The sequence below is a fragment of the Gymnodraco acuticeps genome, unplaced genomic scaffold (genome assembly GCF_902827175.1).
Source record: "Gymnodraco acuticeps unplaced genomic scaffold, fGymAcu1.1, whole genome shotgun sequence".
Taxonomy (NCBI): Eukaryota; Metazoa; Chordata; class Actinopteri; order Perciformes; family Bathydraconidae; genus Gymnodraco; species Gymnodraco acuticeps.
The window spans coordinates 571,692-596,071 of record NW_022992185.1 but is presented as its reverse complement, the minus strand read 5'-3'; the positions used below and the strand labels follow the sequence as shown (position 1 = coordinate 596,071).

General features: G+C 41.2%; 2 protein-coding genes across 2 annotated transcripts in view; one reads left to right on the top strand and one right to left on the bottom strand.

The window, feature by feature from the left end:
• The window catches only part of LOC117539067 (Fanconi anemia group A protein-like), an 81,352-nt gene extending 75,382 nt beyond the window's left edge, over positions 1-5,970 (top strand). Inside the window, 8 exon segments of the mRNA XM_034205086.1 lie at positions 1,729-1,749; positions 1,751-1,871; positions 2,009-2,071; positions 2,557-2,650; positions 2,847-2,922; positions 3,978-4,116; positions 4,206-4,298; positions 5,784-5,970. Coding sequence (XP_034060977.1) covers positions 1,729-1,749; positions 1,751-1,871; positions 2,009-2,071; positions 2,557-2,650; positions 2,847-2,922; positions 3,978-4,116; positions 4,206-4,298; positions 5,784-5,876 — 700 coding nt within the window. The 3' untranslated portion in view covers positions 5,877-5,970.
• On the bottom strand, positions 4,762-24,295 carry znf276 (zinc finger protein 276). Its single transcript, XM_034205087.1, has 12 exons — positions 24,168-24,295; positions 14,464-14,750; positions 13,224-13,527; positions 12,679-12,719; positions 12,216-12,584; positions 11,121-11,202; positions 10,782-10,856; positions 10,563-10,673; positions 9,872-9,947; positions 9,555-9,672; positions 7,369-7,468; positions 4,762-6,873 (listed from the first exon to the last, which is right to left on the bottom strand). Exons 2-12 carry the CDS (start codon positions 14,693-14,695, stop codon positions 6,606-6,608), a joined length of 1,776 nt encoding a protein of 591 aa, XP_034060978.1. The 5' UTR covers positions 14,696-14,750; positions 24,168-24,295; the 3' UTR covers positions 4,762-6,605.
• Between the last annotated feature and the right edge of the window lie 85 nt (positions 24,296-24,380).

Here is a 24,380-nt window from a genome sequence, read left to right as displayed (position 1 = left end):
CCTCAGCTTTTATGTGTGCAGATGCGGTGCTGGAAACTTTTGATCTTGAGCTTTGCCTGCTTTTTCTGCTACCAATGTTTGATATGCTGTCACCAGGTTGTATATCATCTTGTGTGCATGATGTAGCCTTCATGTTTGACGGGGGAAAGAGAACGTCCTGCTGAGCCTCAGTGTGTTCCAATTGCTCCTTTACATCGGCGGGTGCCTTGTCTGGTAGAATGAGAGGAATATCTGTGTTTGCAGCGATTGGTTCATTGACAGTCACATGACCTGTTTGCAGAAAGAGCCTCCTCCCTGTTTCCAAGAGCCATTGTTGTACATCCTCCATAAAATCATTGTTATGTTTTGTTATTTGTTGAAACCAGTTATTTTGTATTTCCAGGTCGTCTTCGGAAAGCAACATAATAACTGATTCATGTGCTGTTTTTGCATTTTCATATTGATGAATTAATTTGTCCAGTTTGAGTCTAACATCCTTTGCATTTTCATCATTTTTCATTAGATGTTTGATTTCCTGTGTGCGTCCTTTAATCTTCTGCACGTTTGACTGACATTCTTTTTGTAGTTGTTTGATTTTGCAAGCCAAGGCTTTACTAGTAAGCTTGACAGCCCTTTTTTCCATTTCACCGTTTGTGTCACTCATATTTGATGCAATATGTGTGGTGCCTTAGCATTTCAAGTAACACGACAGTGTTCACTGGTATGAAACTTAACCCAGCGGGGCCCGGCCGCCACAGCAAAACAAACAATTCGAAAACTTCCTGACTCCTTCTTCAGGAGTCAGAGGACTTTTGCCAAGTCTAAATGGACTATTTTTGCCTATTTTATTTGTTGTCTCCTACCCCCTGCCCCCTACCCCCTACCCCCTACCCCCTGCCCCCTACCCCCTACCCCCTACACACACACAAACCACACTAATCATTTTTATTGATACTGATTAGTGAGAAAAGATGATCACTTTTCCAAAAAGACTGCAACATATGAACTCTGAACAAATAATCCAAGAAAGAGATCTGGACGTATATTTTGTGTGTATTGTCATTTATTATAGTAATTATAATTTTGTGAAATGATAATTAGGGGCCGGTATTGTAGGTGCCATAACACTACTTAGCTCAAGTTCATTATTTGTATTATTATTATTATTTATGTCACCTTTATTTGCTTGTTGAGCACTTCCGGTAATCGTCACATGGGTGTGGTTTGGTTTATAAGTCACCTGTTTGATGTCGAGTGCACATGACAGAAGGTGAGCTTGTGCTGTCATTTTTTCTGTTGAGCGTTTTGTCCATAGTTACTATGTTTTGATTTTGTTTATTAAATATCCTTAAAACTATATTGCTTCAACATGGACTTTCTTTTCGAAAACGCGTCACAGTTTAAAGCCAAGTTTAGCCTCTCGGCGACTCAAATGTATCTGGGGATTGAGCCGCCACACCATGCTTTACCCTTCTTCCGAGTTCATGAAAATAAATATAGAAGAATACAAAGAGGCAATCCAGAAAGTCCATCTGAGCCGCAAACACAAGCTCCTTGGAGGAAATAATAAACAGACAGAATAAGAAATATCTTAATCCACAAAAGGAATAGGAAAATATATAATATTAATAATAAACATATATTTTAATAAAATAGTTGCCCAGGAGCCCCTCTCCCCATGATTAGTTTTATTTTCGGTGGTAAACTTGGCTTGTGTTAAGATGCCTTTGTATTCTATGTGGTGTTCAGTTTAGAGAAGGGGCCCTCCCCCTCCGGGTCCTGCTGCTCTGCTGCTGGCTGCCAGCCTGCACGGGGCCTGGCAGGGCCGTGGGGGGGCCGACCAGGGCCTCAGTGCTGCCCTACGTGTGCTGCGAGAAGAGGGGGGCCAACAGGTGAGAGGAAAGAACTTCATAACAGTGTCATTTTATCGGCCCTAAGTGGACCCCAGCCGGTATGTTGGAGTATTTGTTTTCATTAAAACACCAACATTTTGTATATTGACCTGCTGCTGTTTAATTTATTTGTCCAGGTTCTAGTTTTCCTGCTCTTCCTGTGTGTAAAGGATCATCTGTCATCACTCCTGTATCCTGAGGTAATTCATAAAAAGGCTCTTATATTGATCCTGCACTGTCCCTGTATCCACCTGCTGACTCAGTGTAGGGGGTAAGACTTAGGAAAGCTGGTGGATTGATGTGCAGTTAGAGAGCTCAGGTTGATCAACCCTAATGAGCAACATGCTCTGCCCCACACCAGATCTGAGAGGAAACATTCATTGATTCATATTTGATCTGGAACCTCATCATTATTACACATAAACTCTAAAAATACCACGTAGTGCAGAAAGACATGAAGTGATTGGAGCATACTTTACTGCTGCACTCCAATTACTCTGATAATAGGACTGTCCGGGCAAGCAATGGTTTATTGTTAAAGGTGACATTTGGGAAAATACGCTTATTGGCCAAGAGTTGGATGACTATCAGCTGACATGTTCTCCAGTATGGAGGTCAACTGTTTCTGCTCCTCCCACAGCAGGAGGGAGTCTCTGTAATGTTGTGTCTATAATGATTCCTTCAGGAACAGAGGAGTCAGAGAGCAGCAGACCTCTGCACAGAGCTGCTGCGTGTGTTAGTGGACTCTGCTGACTGGCTGCTGCTCTTTAAATCAGACGGTACAGTGTCCATCTTTAAAATCACATCTCACTACACTCCACATGGGAGCAAACAATGTTATTCACAGTTTAGGCCGGGTATTTATTATTGAAAGATTAAATGTAACGTTTGCTCTGACATTAAATGATTGTGTCTTCTTGTGTGAATTGATGCATTGTTAAATAAGTGGGCTAAATGTTGTTTTCCCAACTTTAGATCACGGTGTTTACCAGTCCATCACCATGGTAACATCAGATGAGTTTACCCGACTGATGCCTTGGGCCTTTTACAGGTCAGTTTTTAAACTTTATTTTTGTTTTGAGAGTGACTGTGGATACAAACCTGGGGCTCCCTCAGAAGGCCTCACTGGGGACACATACGGCTCATAATATTTTTACAATTTTGTAATGCATATCACATACTAAGATAAGCTTTGGCAAAGGTGTGATTTTAATAACTGAATTTTGTAAGTTCAACTCTTCCCAAAACTTCCCATTATACAATGTTGAAGTTATTAGTACAGACACTCAGAGCCACCGGAAGATTTTCTCCACATTGAAACCACAATGTTTAACCCATGAAAGCACTGGACAAGTCATTCTAATGTACCATGCTTTTGATATAAGCCCAGCTTTAAATTTGTAGTTTTCTTACTGTTATCACATGAGGTTCTCCCTTTCCTGTTTTTGTGCATGTTAATGTTAATTCAGCAAAGGCTCAAATCCCTGTGTTCCCTCCAGAGGGAGTTTCCCAGACAGAGGTGCTGCAGCACAGGCAGTATGAGACAAAGAGCGTTTTCACAGCAGAGACACTACCAACTGATATGAACCTGAAGATGAGCATCCATTTTACGCCATTTCTCATGTTTGCCTTGAGGTTCCAGGTCCTGTTCCTGGTTTCCACTAGCAGATTGATGCTCTCATTTGGATCGCTACAGTGTTTCACGCAATGCATTAAAGTCAATGTTGCTAATCATTGACATATCCCATACTGAAAACAATTATATCATTTAGTATAGAGAAAATACATTTTGTGTTTGTGTTTTATTAAAAATATAAGAGTATAATGTATACACAGTGTTTGAATCCTGAAGAGGAATTAATGGCAATTGTTCTCTACCTAAATAATTACATTATATGAACTTAACAAAATGTGTATTGTTTAATTGTGTGTGTGTGTGTGTGGTGTGTGTGTGTGTGTGTGTGTGTGTGTGTGTGTGTGTGTGTGTGTGTGTGTGTGTGTGTGTGTGTGTGGTGTGTGTGTGTGTGTGTGTGTGTGTGTGTGTGTGTGTGTGTGTGTGTGTGTGTGTGTGTGTGTGTGTGTGTGTGTGTGTGTGTGTGTGTTCAGCCTGCTGCTCCAGCAGAGTGCTGAGCTGCTGCACAGAGCTGTGTGTGGCCCTCACTTCCTGCACACTGCTGTCCTCTGCTACATCCATCTGCTGCAGCTCTTCCTGGAAGGACACACCCTCCCCCCCGCTGACCATCAGGTGACTCTCAGACTATGCTTTGTATCATCCTGTCAGTCAAACCTGTCACTTCTCTGCTCTGAAGTTCAACGTGTGCCTTTCACTGTCAGCCTTTTCAGATTGTGAGCCACAGCAAGCAGCTTCTCCTGAGAGCCATCGCACAGACACCCCCGACAGCTCTGTCCACCAGCCGACTCAGAGAGGTTACACACACACACACACACACGCACACACTCACTCACTCACTCACACACACACACACACACACACACACACACACACACACCACACACTCTCACACACACTCACACTCACTCACTCACTCACTCACTCACTCACACTCACACACTCTCTCACACACACACACACACACACACACACACACACACACTCACTCACTCACTCACACACACACACACACACACACACACACACACACACTCTGTCAGGGTTGGGAGGGTTACTATAAAACAAGTATTCCGTTACAATTACCAGTTACTTGTATAAGAACATCTTGTTTCTAAGTGAATGTAACCTGATTACTCTGTTACCTTTAGATTACCTCAATTTAAAATGCAATGCAAATAAATGAGAGAAAAACTCTCAATAAGATGTATTTGACTCAAGTGTATTATGTGCACAACAGAACAATGTGACCTTAGAAAATAAGATCCTAAATGATTTTATTGATAGGAAAAGCTGCCTTTATTCAGCACATTCAGGCAGCAGCCTATACACCAACGCTGAAACACATGAGCACATACTACAGTTTAAAAAAGCAGAAATAAAGTCTGAGCTCCGTTTTAGTTTAATACACACACTATTTAATGACCATATAGTTCACCTGCTGAATTAAAAACAGAACAAATGAACCAAAGAAAGTGAAACCATAAAGCAGATTCAGGCAGTAGGCGTATAGCTCTAAGAGAAGAGATCATATCTGATCCTTTAAAACAAACACTACATGAGCTTTTTTAGCTTGTACTAACACTAACATTGTCAGACTATATATCACCCCTGTTGTGCAATATATATATATATATATATACCGCTTCATATTTATTATTACTATTATTACTGGCTGCTGTCTCTTAGTTTGACAATTCAACTTCTGTAATAAATCTGTAAATAACTGCCAATAACTATACTTCTACTTTTAATACAATCACCTGGCTGCTATCACACCCTTTTTATACTGTACATGCTACACTTTTTAAATACCGTTACTGATACTTGATGTGTATTTTGTAAATTGTAATTTCCATTTTTATCTTAAATATTTTATGCATGTCTTCTTAATTAATATTAAACTATGTTTGGCTCTTTACTTTTGCTGTAACAATGTTACTGACAGGATCGTCCCTTTGTGGGACGATCCTGTCAGTAATCCCCAACTTCTAGAAATGTAACCGTAATCTGATTACGTCTTATTATGTAACTTTAAAGGAATGCAGTTAACTTCTTTGTATCCTGATTACGTAATCCCGTTACTCCTCAAGCCTGCACCCACTGTACTGGGGAAATGTCCCCCCCACTTCTGGTAATGGCCAATTTTGTCAAATATTGTTAGAATATGTGTATTCTGTATGTATGTATTATTTGCGGGGGCCGCTTAATGCAGTAAAAACCACCAACTTTTCTAACAAAGACACGTCCCTGCCCCCCCCTCTCCTTCCTGTCTGGTGCAGCTGGAGTCCCAGGTGTCAGCGTTGGACCCCGAGGTGTCAGCAGCTCTCTCTCTGCAGCTGGACCCCGACAGCCCAGAGATGGAGTTCCTCTGAAGCTGCTCGCTGACGTCAGGCAGAGGAACCCCCGTCTCTCCTATTCATTTTTGTATACATAATAAATGCACAAAGGACGTATTATACACATGAACACCTGAAGCCCTTTTACTGTTTTCAATACAGATTCAAGCATTGTAATAACTTAATTTAAAACAGTGACAAAATAAAACAGTTATTGGAAGTCATCCTGTGTGAGGAAGATACACACTGCATACAAGTACTTCACAATATTTTCAGCTAACAAAACTATTGCAGGAAAGGACTGCATTTCTGTCGGTCAAACGGTTTATATGCGACTTTGTGTTTCTGCTGTCAGATAAACTGTGTGTACAGATGCATATATTCCAGTCACCAGAACTGTGACAGGCACCAGAACTGTGACAGGCACCAGAACTGTGACAGGCACCAGAACTGTGACAGGCACCAGAACTGTGACAGGCACCAGGATGCCTGTTTATTCCCAAAGAAAGCTACAAATCCTAAACATGTGGTCAGAAGAGGCTGACAATGGAATAACAGCTTAAGTTTGGAATGAAAAGGATAATTACACACTCTAAAGCTTTCCATAATACAGTAAATATCCTATATCTTCTAAAATGAAACTTAATGTTTCAGACAACAGCTTGGCTCTTAACCTAGATGATCATTTGTATATTGGAAGAGAAGAGAGATAAACATCAGGGGGGGGGGGGGGGGGTGTTATGTCCCGGTGCAGCACGCCTGCTGTCATCTGTCCTGCTCCTGCTGCCCCCCCTCCCCGCTCAGAGCCAGTGCGTGCAGCTCAGAGTAGGGCGGCTGCTCGCTGCCCCCTCTCTGGACCTTGGCCTGGATCAGCGGGTGCACCATGGACATGTGGACGTTCAGGTTGTGGGCCTTCTCGAAGCGCTTCCCGCACATCAGGCACGCAAAGTCCAGGTCCGCCTCCGCCTTGTGTTTGGTCATGTGGTATTTAAGCGATGCTCGCTGGCGACACTGGAAACCACACACCTCACATCTGAAGGGAAAACATGTAAACCATAATAACATGTAAAGCCTCCTTTCACCACTCACATTTATTATTTCTAAATGATTCACCAAATGCAGTCAGGGTCAGTAGTCCAGGAATTAGTCTTAAAGCCCCAAAATGTGTATGCATTTTAAGTGTTAGCGGTCTGAAATAAGGTCTGTGGTTAACACAGTCTAAAAATGTTGTTCTAAGCTTCTATGTATCAGAAAAACAGCGGTTGGCTAACGTCATCACGATAAACATTAGCTGCATTTAGCTTAGTAGTGGTGATGTGAGGTCATGTGACCATGACGTTAGCTTTATACTTCTGAAGATTGTATATACCCTTAAAAAGTGGTGTTAGGTATCATCAACATGTGACGCATATCTCATTTTCAGCAATATTCCGAACTGCCCCAATCGATTATGTTTCTTTTTGTATAAAATACTTTAAATAATTGTTCATAAGCTACACACGTGGCATACTACATCAGGAGCACTCACTGCAGTGGCTTGGCCCCGGAGTGTCTCATCTGGTGAACTGAGAGGTGTTTCCTCTGTTTGAAGGTCTGGCCGCACTGGTCACAGATGTAGTTCCTCTCCTCTGGAAACACAAAGTAGGCAGTGCAAGCCAAACACAGGTTAACACCAACAACTTAAAATATTATTTTTTGCTCAATTTCAGGTTTATATCAGTATGTAGTGACTCTACTTTAAAGAGTCCTCTCCTGCTGATGTTCAGGTGTATACCAGTATGTAGTGTCTCTACTTTAAAGAGTCCTCTCCTGCTGATGTTCAGGTGTATATCAGTATGTAGTGACTCTACTTTAAAGAGTCCTCTCCTGCTGATGTTCAGGTGAATATCAGTATGTAGTGTCTCTACTTTAAAGAGTCCTCTCCTGCTGATGTTCAGGTGTATATCAGTATGTAGTGTCTCTACTTTAAAGAGTCCTCTCCTGCTGATGTTCAGGTGTATATCAGTATGTAGTGTCTCTACTTTAAAGAGTCCTCTCCTGCTGATGTTCAGGTGTATATCAGTATGTAGTGTCTCTACTTGAAAGAGTCCTCTCCTGCTGATGTTCAGGTGTATATCAGTATGTAGTGTCTCTACTTTAAAGAGTCCTCTCCTGCTGATGTTCAGGTGTATATCAGTATGTAGTGACTCTACTTTAAAGAGTCCTCCTGCTGATGTTCAGGTGTATATCAGTATGTAGTGTCTCTACTTGAAAGAGTCCTCTCCTGCTGATGTTCAGGTGTATATCAGTATGTAGTGTCTCTACTTTAAAGAGTCCTCTCCTGCTGATGTTCAGGTGTATATCAGTATGTAGTGACTCTACTTTAAAGAGGTCCTCCTGCTGATGTTCAGGGTGTATATCAGTATGTAGTGTCTCTACTTTAAAGAGTCCTCTCCTGCTGATGTTCAGGTTTATATCAGTATTTAGTGTCTCTACTTTAAAGAGTCCTCTCCTGCTGATGTTCAGGTGTATATCAGTATGTAGTGTCTCTACTTTAAAGAGTCCTCTCCTGCTGATGTTCAGGTGTATATCAGTATGTAGTGTCTCTACTTTAAAGAGTCCTCTCCTGCTGATCTTCAGGTGTATATCAGTATGTAGTGTCTCTACTTTAAAGAGTCCTCTCCTGCTGATGTTCAGGTGTATATCAGTATGTAGTGTCTCTACTTTAAAGAGTCCTCTCCTGCTGATGTTCAGGTGTATATCAGTATGTAGTGACTCTACTTTAAAGAGTCCTCCTGCTGATGTTCAGGTGTATATCAGTATGTAGTGTCTCTACTTGAAAGAGTCCTCTCCTGCTGATGTTCAGGTGTATATCAGTATGTAGTGACTCTACTTTAAAGAGTCCTCCTGCTGATGTTCAGGTGTATATCAGTATGTAGTGTCTCTACTTTAAAGAGTCCTCTCCTGCTGATGTTCAGGTTTATATCAGTATTTAGTGTCTCTACTTTAAAGAGTCCTCTCCTGCTGATGTTCAGGTGTATATCAGTATGTAGTGTCTCTACTTTAAAGAGTCCTCTCCTGCTGATGTTCAGGTGTATATCAGTATGTAGTGTCTCTACTTTAAAGAGTCCTCTCCTGCTGATCTTCAGGTGTATATCAGTATGTAGTGTCTCTACTTTAAAGAGTCCTCTCCTGCTGATGTTCAGGTGTATATCAGTATGTAGTGTCTCTACTTTAAAGAGTCCTCTCCTGCTGATGTTCAGGTGTATATCAGTATGTAGTGTCTCTACTTTAAAGAGTCCTCTCCTGCTGATGTTCAGGTGTATATCAGTATGTAGTGTCTCTACTTTAAAGAGTCCTCTCCTGCTGATGTTCAGGTGTATATCAGTATGTAGTGTCTCTACTTTAAAGAGTCCTCTCCTGCTGATGTTCAGGTGTATATCAGTATGTAGTGTCTCTACATGTCTCCATGCTTTAATGTTCAAAAAGCTCTTTATTTCTCTCATACTGCCTGTGCTGCAGCATCTCTTTTCACCCTCTGTCTGAAACCAGAGCCCAGTCTGCTCTGATTGGTTAGCTGGCTGGCTCTATTGTGATTGGTCAACACCTTAAAGATATCCCGCCCCTTTGCCTATCACATACAATGTGTTGGAGTGCTAGCCAATAGAATCAGTGTTACATGTTATGTAAGTAAACAAAGGAGCCGCTGAAAACAGACCCCAGTGATCCCCTCACCGGTGTGGATGAGCTTGACGTGGCGCTGCAGGTAGCGGTCGATCATGAACACCTTGTTGCAGCCGGGGTGAGGGCAGGGCCGCTCCTTCATCTCCTCGTGATGCTCCTTGATGTGCTTCTAAACCCCCCCAATAGGAAATTCAGTCCATTAACAGTCAAAGCAAAGCACATTGAAACTTTATACAGAATATGGAGAAGAACTAAAGGACTGAAATACTAAGTCCTGAAGCATTTCTGGATTGATATACACCATTATTGATCCAATTACTGAATCCGTTTAATAACAGTGAAATGATGTCATAGTTTTGAAATGTGACCTTCAAACCATCAGGAGCTCTGTAGACGGCGGTGCAGCCCTGATACGGACACTTGTAGATGTTAGGCAGCTCCTCTCTGAAAATAAAAACACAAAGGTAGTGTGATCGATGCATGCTGAACAACCTTGTCAAAGTTTACTGAGGTGAACTGTAACTAAACAGGAATAAGACCTCTTAAAAACTATACAAACCTACAGCTTCACCACAAAGCATTAGGGCCAAATTGGTAAACAAATTATAATGATTCATAAACCAGAATAGATTTAAATTCAGAATTTCCAAGATCTAAATGGGAAATTTCCAAGATTGATTGAGTTGGTTCATACATTTCTCTTTTTTAAATATTCCCTGAAATTAAAGTAGTACATTAAAAAGTGCATATTCTCAGTTTATGAAGTCAAACATTTGCAAGACGCTGCCGTCTGAATTGAGTTGTGCCTAAAGCAGTGTCATAATGGTTAGGGTTACCTGCAGTGAGACAAAGGTCCATAAAGATACATCTACATGTTGTATCTGTTATTATCTCTAAGGAATATTCAAGGTTTTTTCTTGTAATATGACCCTCTTGCATTGAATGGCCTCTAACATACAATGGCCCTGAAACACCATGGTACAACTTCCCATAAACTACACATTAAATAAATGATGCTGAATGGAGGTTGTGTATAAAGAAATATAGACGTGTACGTACGCTTTAGGTTTCAACTTGTTCTTCCAGCCGGGTTTGGGTCCAGGTTTTTTTCTAACTTTGGGCTCCTCCTGGGCCTTCGGGCTCCTTCTTCTCTTGTTGGGGACGCTCACCCTGGGGGGGGAGGAAAGCTTCACTAAACACTGTAACCTGCTCCTGTCTGAAGTCACCTGCAGTCTGTCTCTGCTGTTTGAGAAGAAACTGAAGAATATCTGCACCCACCTTTTGTCTGGTTCAAACTCATCGTCAGATAACCGCCCTCTCCTACTCTCCTCAAGGTCATCCTCGGAGATCACCCTTCACACACACACACACACACACACACACACACACACACACACACACACACACACACACACACACACACACACACACACACACACACACACACACACACACACACACACACACACACACACACACACACACACACACACACACACACACACACACACACAGTTAAAGTGTAGAGGTTAAGACCTTCCATCATTGCAACATATCACTTAAAAGGCAGAGAAGTGCAGATATTGAGGTTTGGGAAAGGAACCCAGAGGGACTCACCTGTCAGACAGATCACTGTCGGGGGCCCTGTCCTCCAGTGGGGCCACAGCAGGGGACAACGCTTCGTCATGACCTGTGAAGTCTGATAGAGGAAAACACAACAGGACAAACCAGCGGGACATTTAGAGAAGGCTCAGTGATGAGATGGTATATTACATATTAGATGGTAACAAATTACATCTGCGCAAATCTATGCCAGAGTTTCACAAACCTTTCATATCCTGCAACTCATTTACGTGAATAAACCAAGATATACATAACAAAATTAATAAGTAGTTTTAAGAATGGGATTCGTGAAATAATCAGTAATCCAATCGTCATTGGCAATGGGAAGCAGGTTATTATTGGTATGGTATCTCTAAAGAATGATTTGAAACTGACAGTTCAACATCCCAGGAAATAAATCAAGTAATGTACAGCTACAAAAGATCTGAGAGTACTGAGGGGATCTACTGTACGATAACAGTGAAATATTAAAGACACAGAATGATTGATGCCCAGCATTAATATGTATTCTTTCTGCTGTGGAAAAGGCTGTTTTACTTCATTCTATTTGCATTTGGTCATAAACCAAAGGGCTGGACATGTCACTCATAACTCACGTGTGGGTGATTAGCATCACATTGATAACATCCTCAGAATATCACCAACACCATCCTGCTCGCTCCTCTCTTACCCCTCTGGGGACTAGTATATGAATGAATTTCTTGTATTGAGTGTTTTTTAGTAAACATGTCTATCCTCTCATGCAGACTTCACTTCAGCACGTACACTGTTGTCTACTTTGAAGCCACTGCTGGATTTCTAAGACATACAAAAATGTGGTGACATCAGAACATGATGACCCTGCTGCAGCAAGCTAAAAAGTATGACTACAAAACCTAAATAAATTAGAAGACAAAGAACAGATTTAGAGTCAATAAGTGAATGATGAAGGGTTGTGTAATATCTGTGACTATATGAAGAGATTGTATCAGAAGACTGAGGATTTCTTGCAACTAACCACTTAAAATCTCAAGCTCCAGGCTTTCTCTTGAGCTATCCAGGAATGATTATTGTTATTGGACACACCAGTAACAGCTGTAGCAGTCTCACCTTCAGGGTTGCAGGTCCAGTCCGGACTGTGCTGAGCTAAAGTGCTCACACTCCCCGATGCTGTCCTCACATTCCCGCTGCGCCCCTCCTCTTCCTCCTCCTGTTCCTCCTCCCAAGACACCCCTCCCTCTCCATTGTCCCTCCCACTGCATGAGTTCATAGAGAATGGTTGTGCAGCTGGGGTGCACTGAGTGTCCATGATATATCTGTGACCATCAACACACCCCCAGGCGGCCTGAACAGAGCCCCAGCCCCGGCCCTCCAGCACCTCCTTCAGGTCGGGACAGGAGCGGCAGGCCCCCCCGTGATGGTGGGCCCAGGACACGAGGCTGTGGAGGCACTGAGGGTCTGAGGTGAAGGAGTGAGGAGCTAAAGGGGAACAGCAACAGATAAAGGAGATCAGTCCACCTGCGTTTTATCTCATTTCTGTAAGAACAACCAAAGAAGAAATGCTTTTACTTACTTATCGGGACATGGTTTACTGAGGCTTCTGGACACTTCTTCCTGAAAAAGGAACCAGGCAGTAGCTCATATTTGTAGATGTTTATGCTTGAACAACAGAGATTCTTATAATATAGTCACACTTGGCCAGACTGTTTGTTAGAGCCAGTCCTTTGTTTTGTAAAAATGATACAGAAATATAGTCATGTAATTGTGACCTCTGTAGTCAAGAGACTATAAAATACTACATTTCCCACCAGCCTTTTAAGAGACACAGAGTGTGTGAAGACGCCATCAAGATACAGTTTTAAAGCGTTCATTTATATTACACAACGTAGAAGACAGAAAGGTGATCTTAGTTGTTTATTATTTTATTTGAGTTTTGCCTCTTTTGATTTGTTTGACTGTTGTCCTGTTTTCTTAACGTGTGGTATGAATTTTACAAATGCTATGAGTCGCACAACATCACCACATGATCTGAAAGCAGACAAGTCGTCACAACTTTAATAATAACAAACGCACTGAAAGATAATGCGTCTGTTAGAAGCGTCCTCTTCTCAGACTCACCAGCTCTTCAGGTTCTCTTTCCCGACCGGTGGGAGGTTGACTCTCTGCAGGAACCGGATCAGGATGCTGTGGCACTTGTAGAACTTGGAGTGGCATTTCTTGCAAATGAACTCTGATAATCGGGGGTCGCGATCCAACTGGACCCCCACCAGTCGCTGGAAGTCTGTGTGGAATAAGAGGAGGGACGTCGGCTCATCGTCAGTAATATCCGCGGCCCCCCGGGGCCTCCTGTTGAAGGCGTGCCGCAGGCTGCGCAGAGAGAACTTCCCGTGGCAGAGCCGGCAGAGGGCGGTGGACAGGCGACCTGATGGAGAACACACAGCAGAGGTTCTTATTAAACTGTCCCTCATGATGCAAATCTGGACGCTTGATTGGAGGGTTACTTTAAAAATGTATTCTGAAACAATTACTAATGACCTGTACTAAAAATGTAGTCAGTAGCCAAACTAATTATCACAATATAAATGTAATGTAACCTGATTACTTTCTTTTTCTTCATTTCATGAAGCATATTCACGCAGTAGCCTATACAGAACATGAGCAGAATTTAAATCTGAGTTGACAGAAAATGCTACGTTTTAGAAGATTACAATAAAAAAAAAAAAAAATGTTACTGTAATGGAATAGATTGTATACTAATTACATAATCTTTTTGCATGTAATCCATTACTCCCCGAGCCTATCTAAAGGAAATATATCCAAGTAAGGACCTTGAATATAAGTCACTTCTAGCTAAACGCAGAGGACACCATTAAATAAACTGCAAATCAAACCGGGCTTTGTTTTTGTCAGACATGTTTACATAGCTTAGAACCTATAAGACAGTCATATCATCATAGATCTGATCCAATAAGCAGGAGAATAAAATAGACTTCCACTTTGTGACGACCAACTGATTTTATGGACAGCAGAACTATCCAAGAAGATGTTTTCTGATAAGCAAAGCACCTAACTGCATTTGTATTAAATATATTATTTTGGTGACTTCTATGTGACCAAACCCAATTACATCTATATGTTTCTGTTTCTGTCGTAGATTGGTCTTTTATGCAGTATTCAAATGTATATTGCATATTTTATATTGTGTATTCTTAAGATACTCTATTGATACAATTTATTTTGTATTCTTTTTTTATTTTATTCTATTATTTTGTTATGACTTTTAGCAATGCTGTTGTGACAAAACAATTTCCCAACTTTGGATGAATAAAGCATCCCTCCATTCTCCCGGGACACTGACCTGCGGCTCTGGTCTTGCCCTCTGGAGGTTTCTGTGTGTCGACAGCTGCGTTCACACTGCAGTCTAAGTCAGCCATGTTGTCTTTTTCTGCGTCGTCATGGTAAAGGTTGTCAGTGGTAACAGGGACGGTCTTCTTAGGTCGGCCTCTGTTTCCAGACGGCTTCTTCTCCTCAGTGACGCTCGTCTGCGTCCCGCTGCTCTGCGATGGCCTTGGACGTCTACTTTTCTTCATAGTTTATCGATTCTTGGAATCTCAGCAGCAGATCCTGATGATGGAGCCCTGCAGCCTGTGACAAATAGATGTGATAAAATGAAGATATAATAAGTTAAACTTGGTCATATCTATTCTTGTGTAATATATCCTAAAATGACTGTTCATGTTGTTTGAATTATTATGTGCAAAATATTACATCTGTCCTATAGAAAGCTCCTTTTTTACCCAGCCTTCTGTGCACCAACATATGCAGTGGTGGAATGTAACCAGGTACATTTACACAAGTACTGTACTAAGTATCAATTTGAGGTACTTATACTTTACTTGAGTACTTCCATTTCTGCCCATTTAGGCAAGGCAAGGCAAGTTTATTTATATAGCACTTTTCAACGCAAGGCAATTCAAAATGCTTTACAAAAAATGAAAGACATTAATAAAATGGCAATTAAAATCAGTCATTAAAAAGAAAAGCTAATAAATTAAACATTAAAAGAAAAAGTACATGGATAAAAGTTACAGTGCTGTCTAAGATATGAATAGTTCAATTAAAAGCAGCGACAAAAAGAAAAGTCTTCAGCCTGGATTTAAAAGTAGTCAGAGTTGCAGCGGACCTGCAGGTTTCTGGGAGTTTGTTCCAGATATTTGGAGCATAATAACTGAACGCTGCTTCTCCATGTTTAGTTCTGACTCTGGGGACAGAAAGCTGACCAGTCCCTGAAGACCTGAGAGATCTGGATGGTTCATCATTTAGCAGGAGGTCAGAAATGTATTTTGGGCCTAAACCATTCAGTGCTTTATAAACCAGCAGCAGTATTTTGAAATCTATTCTTTGACACACAGGAAGCCAGTGTAAAGACTTCAGAACTGGAGTGATGTGATCCACTTTCTTAGTGTTAGTGAGGACTCGAGCAGCAGCGTTCTGAATCAGCTGCAGCTTTCTAATAGATTTTTTAGTGAGACCTGTGAAGACACCATTGCAGTAGTCGAGTCTACTGAAGATAAAAGCATGGACAAGTTTTTCCAAATCCTGCTGTGACTTTAGTCTTTTAATCCTAGATATATTCTTTAGGTGATAGTAGGCTGATTTAGTAACAGTTTTAATGTGACTGTTGAAACTCAGGTCAGAGTCCATGACTACACCTAGATTTCTGGCTTTATCTGTTGTTTTGAACATTGCACACTGAAGCTCAGCGCTAACTTTTATACGTTCTGACTTGGCTCCAAAAACCATTACCTCAGTTTTATCTTTGTTTAATTGGAGAAAGTTCTGACACATCCAGTCATTGATTTGTTCAATGCACTTACTCAGTGTTTGAATTGGAGCATAGTCTCCTGGTGAAATTGTTACGTACATTTGTGTGTCATCTGCATAGCTATGATAACTTATTTAGTTGTTTTTCATTATCTGAGCCAGTGGTAGCATGTAGATGTTAAAGAGAAGAGGCCCCAAGATGGAGCCTTGAGGAACCCCACATGTCATATTTGTCAACTCAGATGTGTATTTACCTATAGGAACAAAGTTGTTTCTGTCCTTTAAGTAGGATTCAAACCAATTTAGAACTGTTTCCGAAAGTCCCACCCAGTTTTCCAGTCGGTCTAGTAATATGTTGTGGTCAACAGTGTCAAACGCAGCACTGAGATCTAATCATACTAACACTGAAGTTCTGCCACTGTCTGTGTTTAAGTGGATGTCATTAAAGACCTTTACAAGAGCAGTCTCAGTGCTGTGGTTTGGACGAAAGCCTGACTGGAACACATCGAAACAGTTATTTAAATGCAAGAAATTACTCAACTGTTGAAAAACAACTTTTTCAATGATTTTACCTAGAAATGGGAGGTTTGATATGGGCCTGTAATTGTTCATTACTGAAGCATCTAGATTATTCTTTTTTAAGAGCGGTTTAATGACTGCAGTTTTCAGGGCCTGTGGAAAAATACCTGAGTGAAGAGATTTGTTTACTATATGAAGTAGATCTGAGGCCATGCAAGGCGAAACATCTTTAAAAAATCCTGTTGGAATAATATCAGGGCAGCAAGAGGAGGATTTCAGAAGTTGAATAATGTCCTCTAGGTTTTTATCATTAATCTGATGGAATTGTGTCATGGTGTTTGAATTGATGTTAGATGGACATAGGGACAACACATTTGCTGTTCCTGATGCAGAGGCACTGACTGCTTGTCTGATTTTCTGAATTTTGTCAGTGAAAAAGGCAAAATCATTGCACGCCCTGGTGGATAGAAATTCAGAGGCTACTGACACTGGGGGGTTAGTTAGTCTGTCGACGGTAGCAAACAAGGCACGTGTGTTGTTTTTGTTTTTGGTAATGATGTCAGAGAAGAACGATTGTCGTGCGTTTTCAATTCCAAATTATAAAGGCCAAGTCTCTCTTTATAGATTTCAAAGTGCACCTGGAGATTTGTTTTTCGCCACCTGCGTTCAGCTTTTCGACATTCTCTTTTTTCTGTTTTCACGGTCATGGCCTTTCTCCATGGAGATATTTTTTTGCCAGACACTTCCTTTACCTTAGTTGGAACAATGGCATCTATAACATTTTTAATTTTTGAATTAAAATGATCTACTAGCTCATTTACTGAGATGTTAGCAGGGGCAAGTGTGGAAGAGAAATTCTGAGTAAACATTTCCCTAGTATTTTTAGTTAAATATCGCTTTGTGGTTACCTCTTTTTGAACATTTTTGTGAACAGAAATAGAGCTCTCAAAGAAAACACAGGAATGGTCAGAGAGTGCAACATCAGTCACCACAACCTTAGAGATATTCAGACCCTTTGAGATAATTAAGTCCAGAGTGTGCCCCTTATTGTGCGTGGGCTCCGTCACATGCTGAGTCAGTCCATAGCTATCAAGAACACAAAACAGTTCTTTAGCCCCTCTGTCCTGGGGGTCGTCAACATGGATGTTAAAATCACCAACAATGACTAGACGGTCAAAGTCAATACACACTATAGACAGCAGTTCAGTAAAGTCATCAAAAAAGCTTGCACAGTATTTGGGTGTGGTCTATAGATATTTAGGAACAGAGCTCGAGAGGAGCATTTCAGCTGAAGGGCCACATATTCAAAAGAATCAAAGTTTCCATACGATGTCTTCCTGCATTGAAGGGAATCATTGAACAGAATAGCAACTCCACCCCCTTTCTTATGCATTCTTTCCTGACTCATAAAACTAAAGTTGGGAGGGGTTGATTCGATAAGAACAGCTGCACTGTTATTTTGTTCAATCCATGTTTCCGTTAAAAACATAAAATCAAGATTGTGCTCAGTGATAAAATCATTGATTAAAAATGTTTTTCCTGCCAAAGACATTTAATAAAGCTAGTTTAAGTTTGTTAAACACACTATCAGTCATGTTTTTTGTAACAAGCTGTGGCTGACATGGAATCACTGCTAAATTAGATAAACTCACACAAACGTTTGAGCGCTTCCTGTTTCTAAGATGATTCACCGCTCTTAATCTATTACCTATCAACACAGATATCGGCAAAGCTACTGGCAGGCAGGGCCCCGGCATGTCCTAGAAAGAGTTGAGAGTGCCATACGCCCTTGAGCCTGGACCCAGCACATATCAGTAAGAGTTTGTTGTGTTTTGTACACACACATTCTTATCAGGCTTCGGAGACTGCAGATGCTTTCTTGAAGGGAGGGGAGGTGGTTGACGTAGGCACGGTGATGGAGACGGGGGAGATGGTGCGGGGGTAGAGGACATGCTGCCAGGGGGGGAGGTGGTTGACGTAGGCGCGGTGATGAAGACGGGGGAGATGGTGCGCGTCTCCGCGGTGATTTTGGTGGGCGTCGTTGAGGAGCGGGGGTAAAGGACATGGTGCCAGCCCTGCGTATCGCCTTAGTTTGGTCTTTGAACTCCAGGAAGGAATCGGTGCCAACCCTCTGTATCTCCTTGTGTGGATCTCCAGGAGGGTGGGCGAGGGTGAAAGGGTGAATGGAGTATCCTCAAAGGCGTTGACAGGGGGGGGGGGGGGGTGACGGGCAGTGGAGACTCCTCCATGTGTCTCCCATAATCAGAACATTCCTCCGGCGGGTGCAGTGATAATTCTTCAGGGTTTTCTGCGCGATGTGTTGTGTCTTTCTCCTGTTTTGATTCCTCTTGCCGCTTGTCCTTGGCAGAGGGAACAGATTGATGACGCAGGCAGTTGAATATGTTAGAGATAAACAATTTCACTCCTGACTTGTTCAGACAAACTCCATTTGCCTTGAAAAGATGTCTGCGATCCCAGAAAAAGTTAAAATTGTCAATAAAATGAACAGAATGGTCAGTACAGGCCGTTGAAAGCCAGGTGTTCAGTGCAAACAATCTGCTGAATCTCTCCACTCCTCTTCTGCCTGGCGGTAGAGGGCCACTGATGAACACCTCTGCATTTAGAGAGCTGGCAGTTTCCAACAAACATTTAAAGTCTTCTTTCAGCACTTCTGACTGTTGTTTCACAACATAATTTGTTCCAATGTGTAGTACCACATTCTTCACAGTCGGATGTTCAGCCCCAATATGCAGGATCTTCTCAGCCAAGTCAGAGACCACATCCTTGGGAAAACAGAGTACTTTGGTGTTGTTCTTACTACACAGACCTTTTACATCTCTTACAGCAGAGTCACCCACAATCAGAGTTTCAGGCCCAGTCGTTAGCTTTCCCTCTAGCCTTTTACTTTTGGAGTAGCTATTGGTCATTACCCTGCTGTGTGAAGAGGACAGGTTATCCAGGTCATCAGATCTCCGGTTCTCGGTCAGCGGAGCGTATCTGTTCTGGATTGGCACACTTGGTGGTTTAGGAAGATTTTTTGTAGTTCTCCCTTTAGCAGCTGTCCACGGCTGTTTCCTAGTATGAATAGGGGTTGAAGAGGCGCTCTTCCTGGGTGATAACAATGCAGGCCAGCCGGTCGCATCACAGATTTCTGAGCGCTGGGCTCTGCCTGTTATCCGTCCTCCCAAATCCCATGGAAATGATTTACTCTTAGGCTTTGCACCCAGAGAGTTCCAGGGAGGACTACCACTTGTAGATGTATTACCCGGTACACAGCCCTCCTGTTCCTTGGAATCCTTGTAGCTGCTAACTAGCTGTGAGTTAGCATACCCTTCTCCATTATTTTGCAACACAGGTAAAGTGGTGTCATTCCCACAACATAGTCCATTCACTTCCACGTTAACTTCCAACCGTTGCATTTTCATTTCCAACACAGCCATCTTCTGTATACGTTTTTGGAAGTCATCCGTAGAGAACGGAGGCATTTTGCTACTAACTAGCTTAAGCTAAATAGCATGCAGTAGCCTACCAGGCTTTAGCTGTTGCTAGGCCACGCTACTGTAAGACTGAGGTCGTCGTAAAAATGATGAAATATGGCTGAAACCCTCCCTCTATTTACGAAGATGAACTGTCCCAGTGATAAGTTAATGTCCAGGAGCCGCTGCTCGAAGTTTTCAGAGAATAAGAATAGAAAAATCAGCATAAAAAGTAAGCAGAGGCAGGAGCAAGCAGAAAAAGCGTCTGCACTGTAAGAAAGATAAGGTAAGTCAGCAGACTTTTTAGACTTTTTCTCCACCACATCTCAAAGGGAAATATTGTCCTTTTGACTCCACCTCATTTATTTGTCATTTGGAGTTACCAGTTACTTTTTACACAAGTAACATAACATGTTTACTTGTAATGGAGTATATTTAGACAGTGGTATTAGGACTTTAGCTTCAGTAAAGGATCTGAGTAGGATGTTTTTCCATACCAAGCATTCATGCAATTGAGTTACCAATGTATTATTTTTGCAATAACCAGTAGAATTCAATCATATAAAATCTGAATCATTTAGTGGGAATGCTGATACAGCATTCTTCTACGCACAAATTCTTTATTCTTATTCGGGTAATTTTGCGCCTCTTCTGCTCCCACATCGCAGAAACTCCATTCAAACATCAAAACGTTCAGGTCGATCGGGAATCGATGGCTATTACTTTTCTCATTCATAACTTTCATAATTCCAGGGATATAATTCATCACATTTTTAACAAGGAAGTCAATGGAAAAACTCTTCAGACTTGAAAAATCTTCATGTGACTTCAACTGCTAACTGTTCCTTCATACTTTCACTCAAAAACCTCATTCCAACTTTAAAATGTTACACATCTTTCTGACATTATTTGTGTTACACAACTTTTAAATCAGATTCATACTTTTAGAGATATTAAACATTGTTCAGACCTTGGTAAAGAGGCCTTCTTCAGATTTTAACATTAGTGTGTATTGCGCAGCTCGTTAAGGCTAATAATAATAATAAATGATATTTATATAGCGCCTTTCAAGGGACCCAAGGTCGCTGAGGCTAGAGTGCGTGATGTCACAGCTAGAGTGGGGGACAGCTTGAAATTCGCCTTCATATCTTCATAAACCTGCCACAATTCCCAAACCCTACACTCCTGAGACATAATTTTTCATGAAAAATGTAGGAAAACCTCAGATTTTCAAAATGTTCAAACCTAGATTGGAAAATAATTTTTTAAGCAAAATAATTAAACAAAATGTCTCTTGAGGGCATGAAGTGACAAAAACGTTCAACATGTCTCCATTAAGGCCCATTGTAAGTTCAGCCTGATCTTTCCTCACAGCAGCGGCCGCACACCTTTAGTTAATCTGCCAAAAAGGCCACATTATGGACCCGAAAATACACAAAAAGTACACTTCAGACGCTCAGGGTCCTTGACATGCTTCCACGTTGAAATTTCACCGATATCTGTTACGGTTCTTCAACAAAACGTTCACATGTAAGAGGTTTATCTCTCATTCAGAACAATGGAAAGGCTCTCCTCTCACTGATTACTGCACATCACCATGGAAACCTTTGATCTCTGGACTCAAGCACAGGTGTTTCATAACCTTGTTACCTCAAACATAAACACCTGTATGTTGGAGATACCGACATGCTCAGAACGCCACCAAACATAACATGATGGTTAACACTGTGGCCCTGAACAGCTCAAATCTGATGTTACATAATGTGGTGTTACCATGGTAACGTATCAAATCAAGTTTTATTTATATAGCACATTTATAAACGATTTTTGGTCGAGCCAAAGTGCTGTACATAAAATAAAAATAGCCTACAGTAGAGACACTTTACAGCAAATACAACAGCACAGATTGTTCAGAATATCAGTATGAGAAAAACGACACCCTCTATCCTTAGACCCTCACATCGTACAAGGAAAAACTTCCAGAGAAAAACCCACAGTTTAAAAATGGGAGAAACCTCAGGGAGAGCAACAGGGATCCCTCTCCCAGGACAGACAGACGTGCAATAGATGCCGTGTGTAAATCGAAGAGATAATACATTTTACAGCATATAGACCGAATGTTAGGAAATGCATGTGTCTGTAATAAGAAGATGAATCCACGAGGATGTCATATTGTATAACATGTCATGTTTATGGCATGCCTCACCATAAAACACGATATTGCTATCGGACACGGTCCGATCGTCCCCCAATGTTCACTTGTATATCACCGGTCCATGCCTCAACAGCTCTATGGCAAATCTGAGATCTCACCATAGGCTGTTTCCATGGAAACTTATCCCTCGCCAAAAAACACGATGTCGCTGTAGCTCCAATGGACACGGTCCGATCGTCCCCCAATCTTCACCTGTATATCACCTCTCCATGCCTCAACAGCTCTACGTCAAATCTGACATCTCACCATATGCCGTTTCCTCGCCAAAAAACACGATGTTGTCGTAACGTCTATGAAAAGGGTCAAAACAGCACCAGACTTCAGATAATGGTTAATGGTCTATGTGCCAATAGTGAGTTTTCCTCAAAAGCTGTTGCCATGGCAACACATCCCTTTCAATAAAACACGATACTGAACTCTGAACTATGAAAATGGTCAAAAAGTGCTCAAACTTCACATGTGTGCTAACAGTCCAGCCGTGAAGACATCTACAGGACAGTTTTGAGATTTCTTCAAATGCCGTTGCCATGGCAACACAATGCTCGCCATGAAACACGGTTTTCTCATAACTTCAGTGAAAATGCTCCAAATGGCCCAAAACTTCACAGGTTTGGTAACAATGCAGCCATCAACACATCTAAGAGTATTATGGGGTGTCATCAAATACCGTTGCCATGGTGACAGATCATTCACCATCAAGTTTTGCAGGTCACCCTTGAAAAAGAGATTTTTTGATCTCAAGGGGCTTTCACCTGGTTAAATATAGGCTACAAACAAACAAGTTAGTTCAAAAGTTTGCAGTTCAAATATTCTGCTGCTTTTCCAAGCCTTTTTTACTTTCTTTTCTTCTCTTATCACACATTCAAGCCGCCAGTGTTCATGTATCATTTCAGTCTAAATTATTCACTTTCTTCTTACACATTACATTTCAGCATAGCAGTTTAGCGTCAGCTTTTCAGCATAAAGCATTCCCACTAGCAATTTATTCAGGAATTGCATTCTCTAGTTTTCTTTGCTGCCCCACTATTGTCTGCTGATCATATTTAGCATAAAATCCATTAGTTTCATTAATATATAATAAAACACAATAAGTGATTGGAGCTACATTCAAGAACAGTGTTGCAAATAAGCTATTATATTATATAGCTAATATATTATGATAAAATAAAAATAAAATGTCTATGTATCTTAAGTTAACCCACCGTTTAACGGGTGTCACATGAACTTTAAATGTTCTGGAAAGTTCCTTATACAGCTTTAGCCTTTATTTTATCTCATGATGTCCCTAAGTGACACACACTGAACAGTCTGGTGGGTCATGGTCCAGGACATTTGATGTTGTGTTCCCATAACAACATGTCCAAGATGTCCATGTCCCAGACTAACACATGTGACATAACGAGCTACATTTCAAAACTTTTTTGTTGTTGCTAAAAGTCAAATTCAAGCCATTTAAGAATTACAATGCTTACATAACATGTCCTTTATTACATTTATCCTGTTGTGGAAACATGTATTGATCAAATTGACATGAAACAAATTAGATAAATATCGCTGTGACACTGGTGTCACATCGGGACTTTAACCCTAAACTTTAGAAATATTATTATGATCTGCTCAGTTAATTTAGCTGATTCAATTATATTGAGTTAATATGTTGTTATTCTTCAATTCAAAGAATGTTCAAACTAATTTAAAGTTAAAAATAAGAGTTATTTTACCATTAAAGCCCAATGTGACATATGTCACATTTCAGATATTTGACACTAGGGGGGGGGGGTTCTTGTCAGAAATGTCTTCTAAGTGGTCTATTTAGTCTAAATTATGTTCCCCTTAATTTTCCCAAAAGTAGAAATGGGTCCGGGTTCTTATGGACAGAACGTCCACAATATTCTCACTCTGACAACACGACACACTGTTACTGTCAACAAGCTAGTGCTAGCTGTTAGCCTGAGCATACTGAATGAGCATGCTACGTGTTCAGATGTTACATCGTTATGACTACTGTAGTGATGCGTTAAAGCCTACCGTCACACTCTGTAAATCCTAGCACTTCCAGAACATGTTGTTGGAACATAGATATGATTTTGATGAGCCAGGAACACAGCTCTGTGATCCCAACGCTGCTGCCAGTTGTAAACATTAGAACCCGGAAGTCCTACTGGAACAAAATACAAGCGAAATGATGACACAGCGCCACCCGGCGTCCATGGAAAGGTAAGCGTCGACTGAAATGAAATA

Coding starts and splice junctions, on each gene's coding strand:
- znf276 (XM_034205087.1), bottom strand. CDS start 14,695: ATGAAGAAAAGTAGACGTCCAAGGCCATCGCAGAGCAGCGGGACGCAG. Junction 12,585..12,678: donor AGTAAACCATGTCCCGATAA/GTAAGTAAAAGC, acceptor GTTCCCCTTTAG/CTCCTCACTCCTTCACCTCA. Junction 10,857..11,120: donor GACAGTGATCTGTCTGACAG/GTGAGTCCCTCT, acceptor GTGTGTGTGAAG/GGTGATCTCCGAGGATGACC.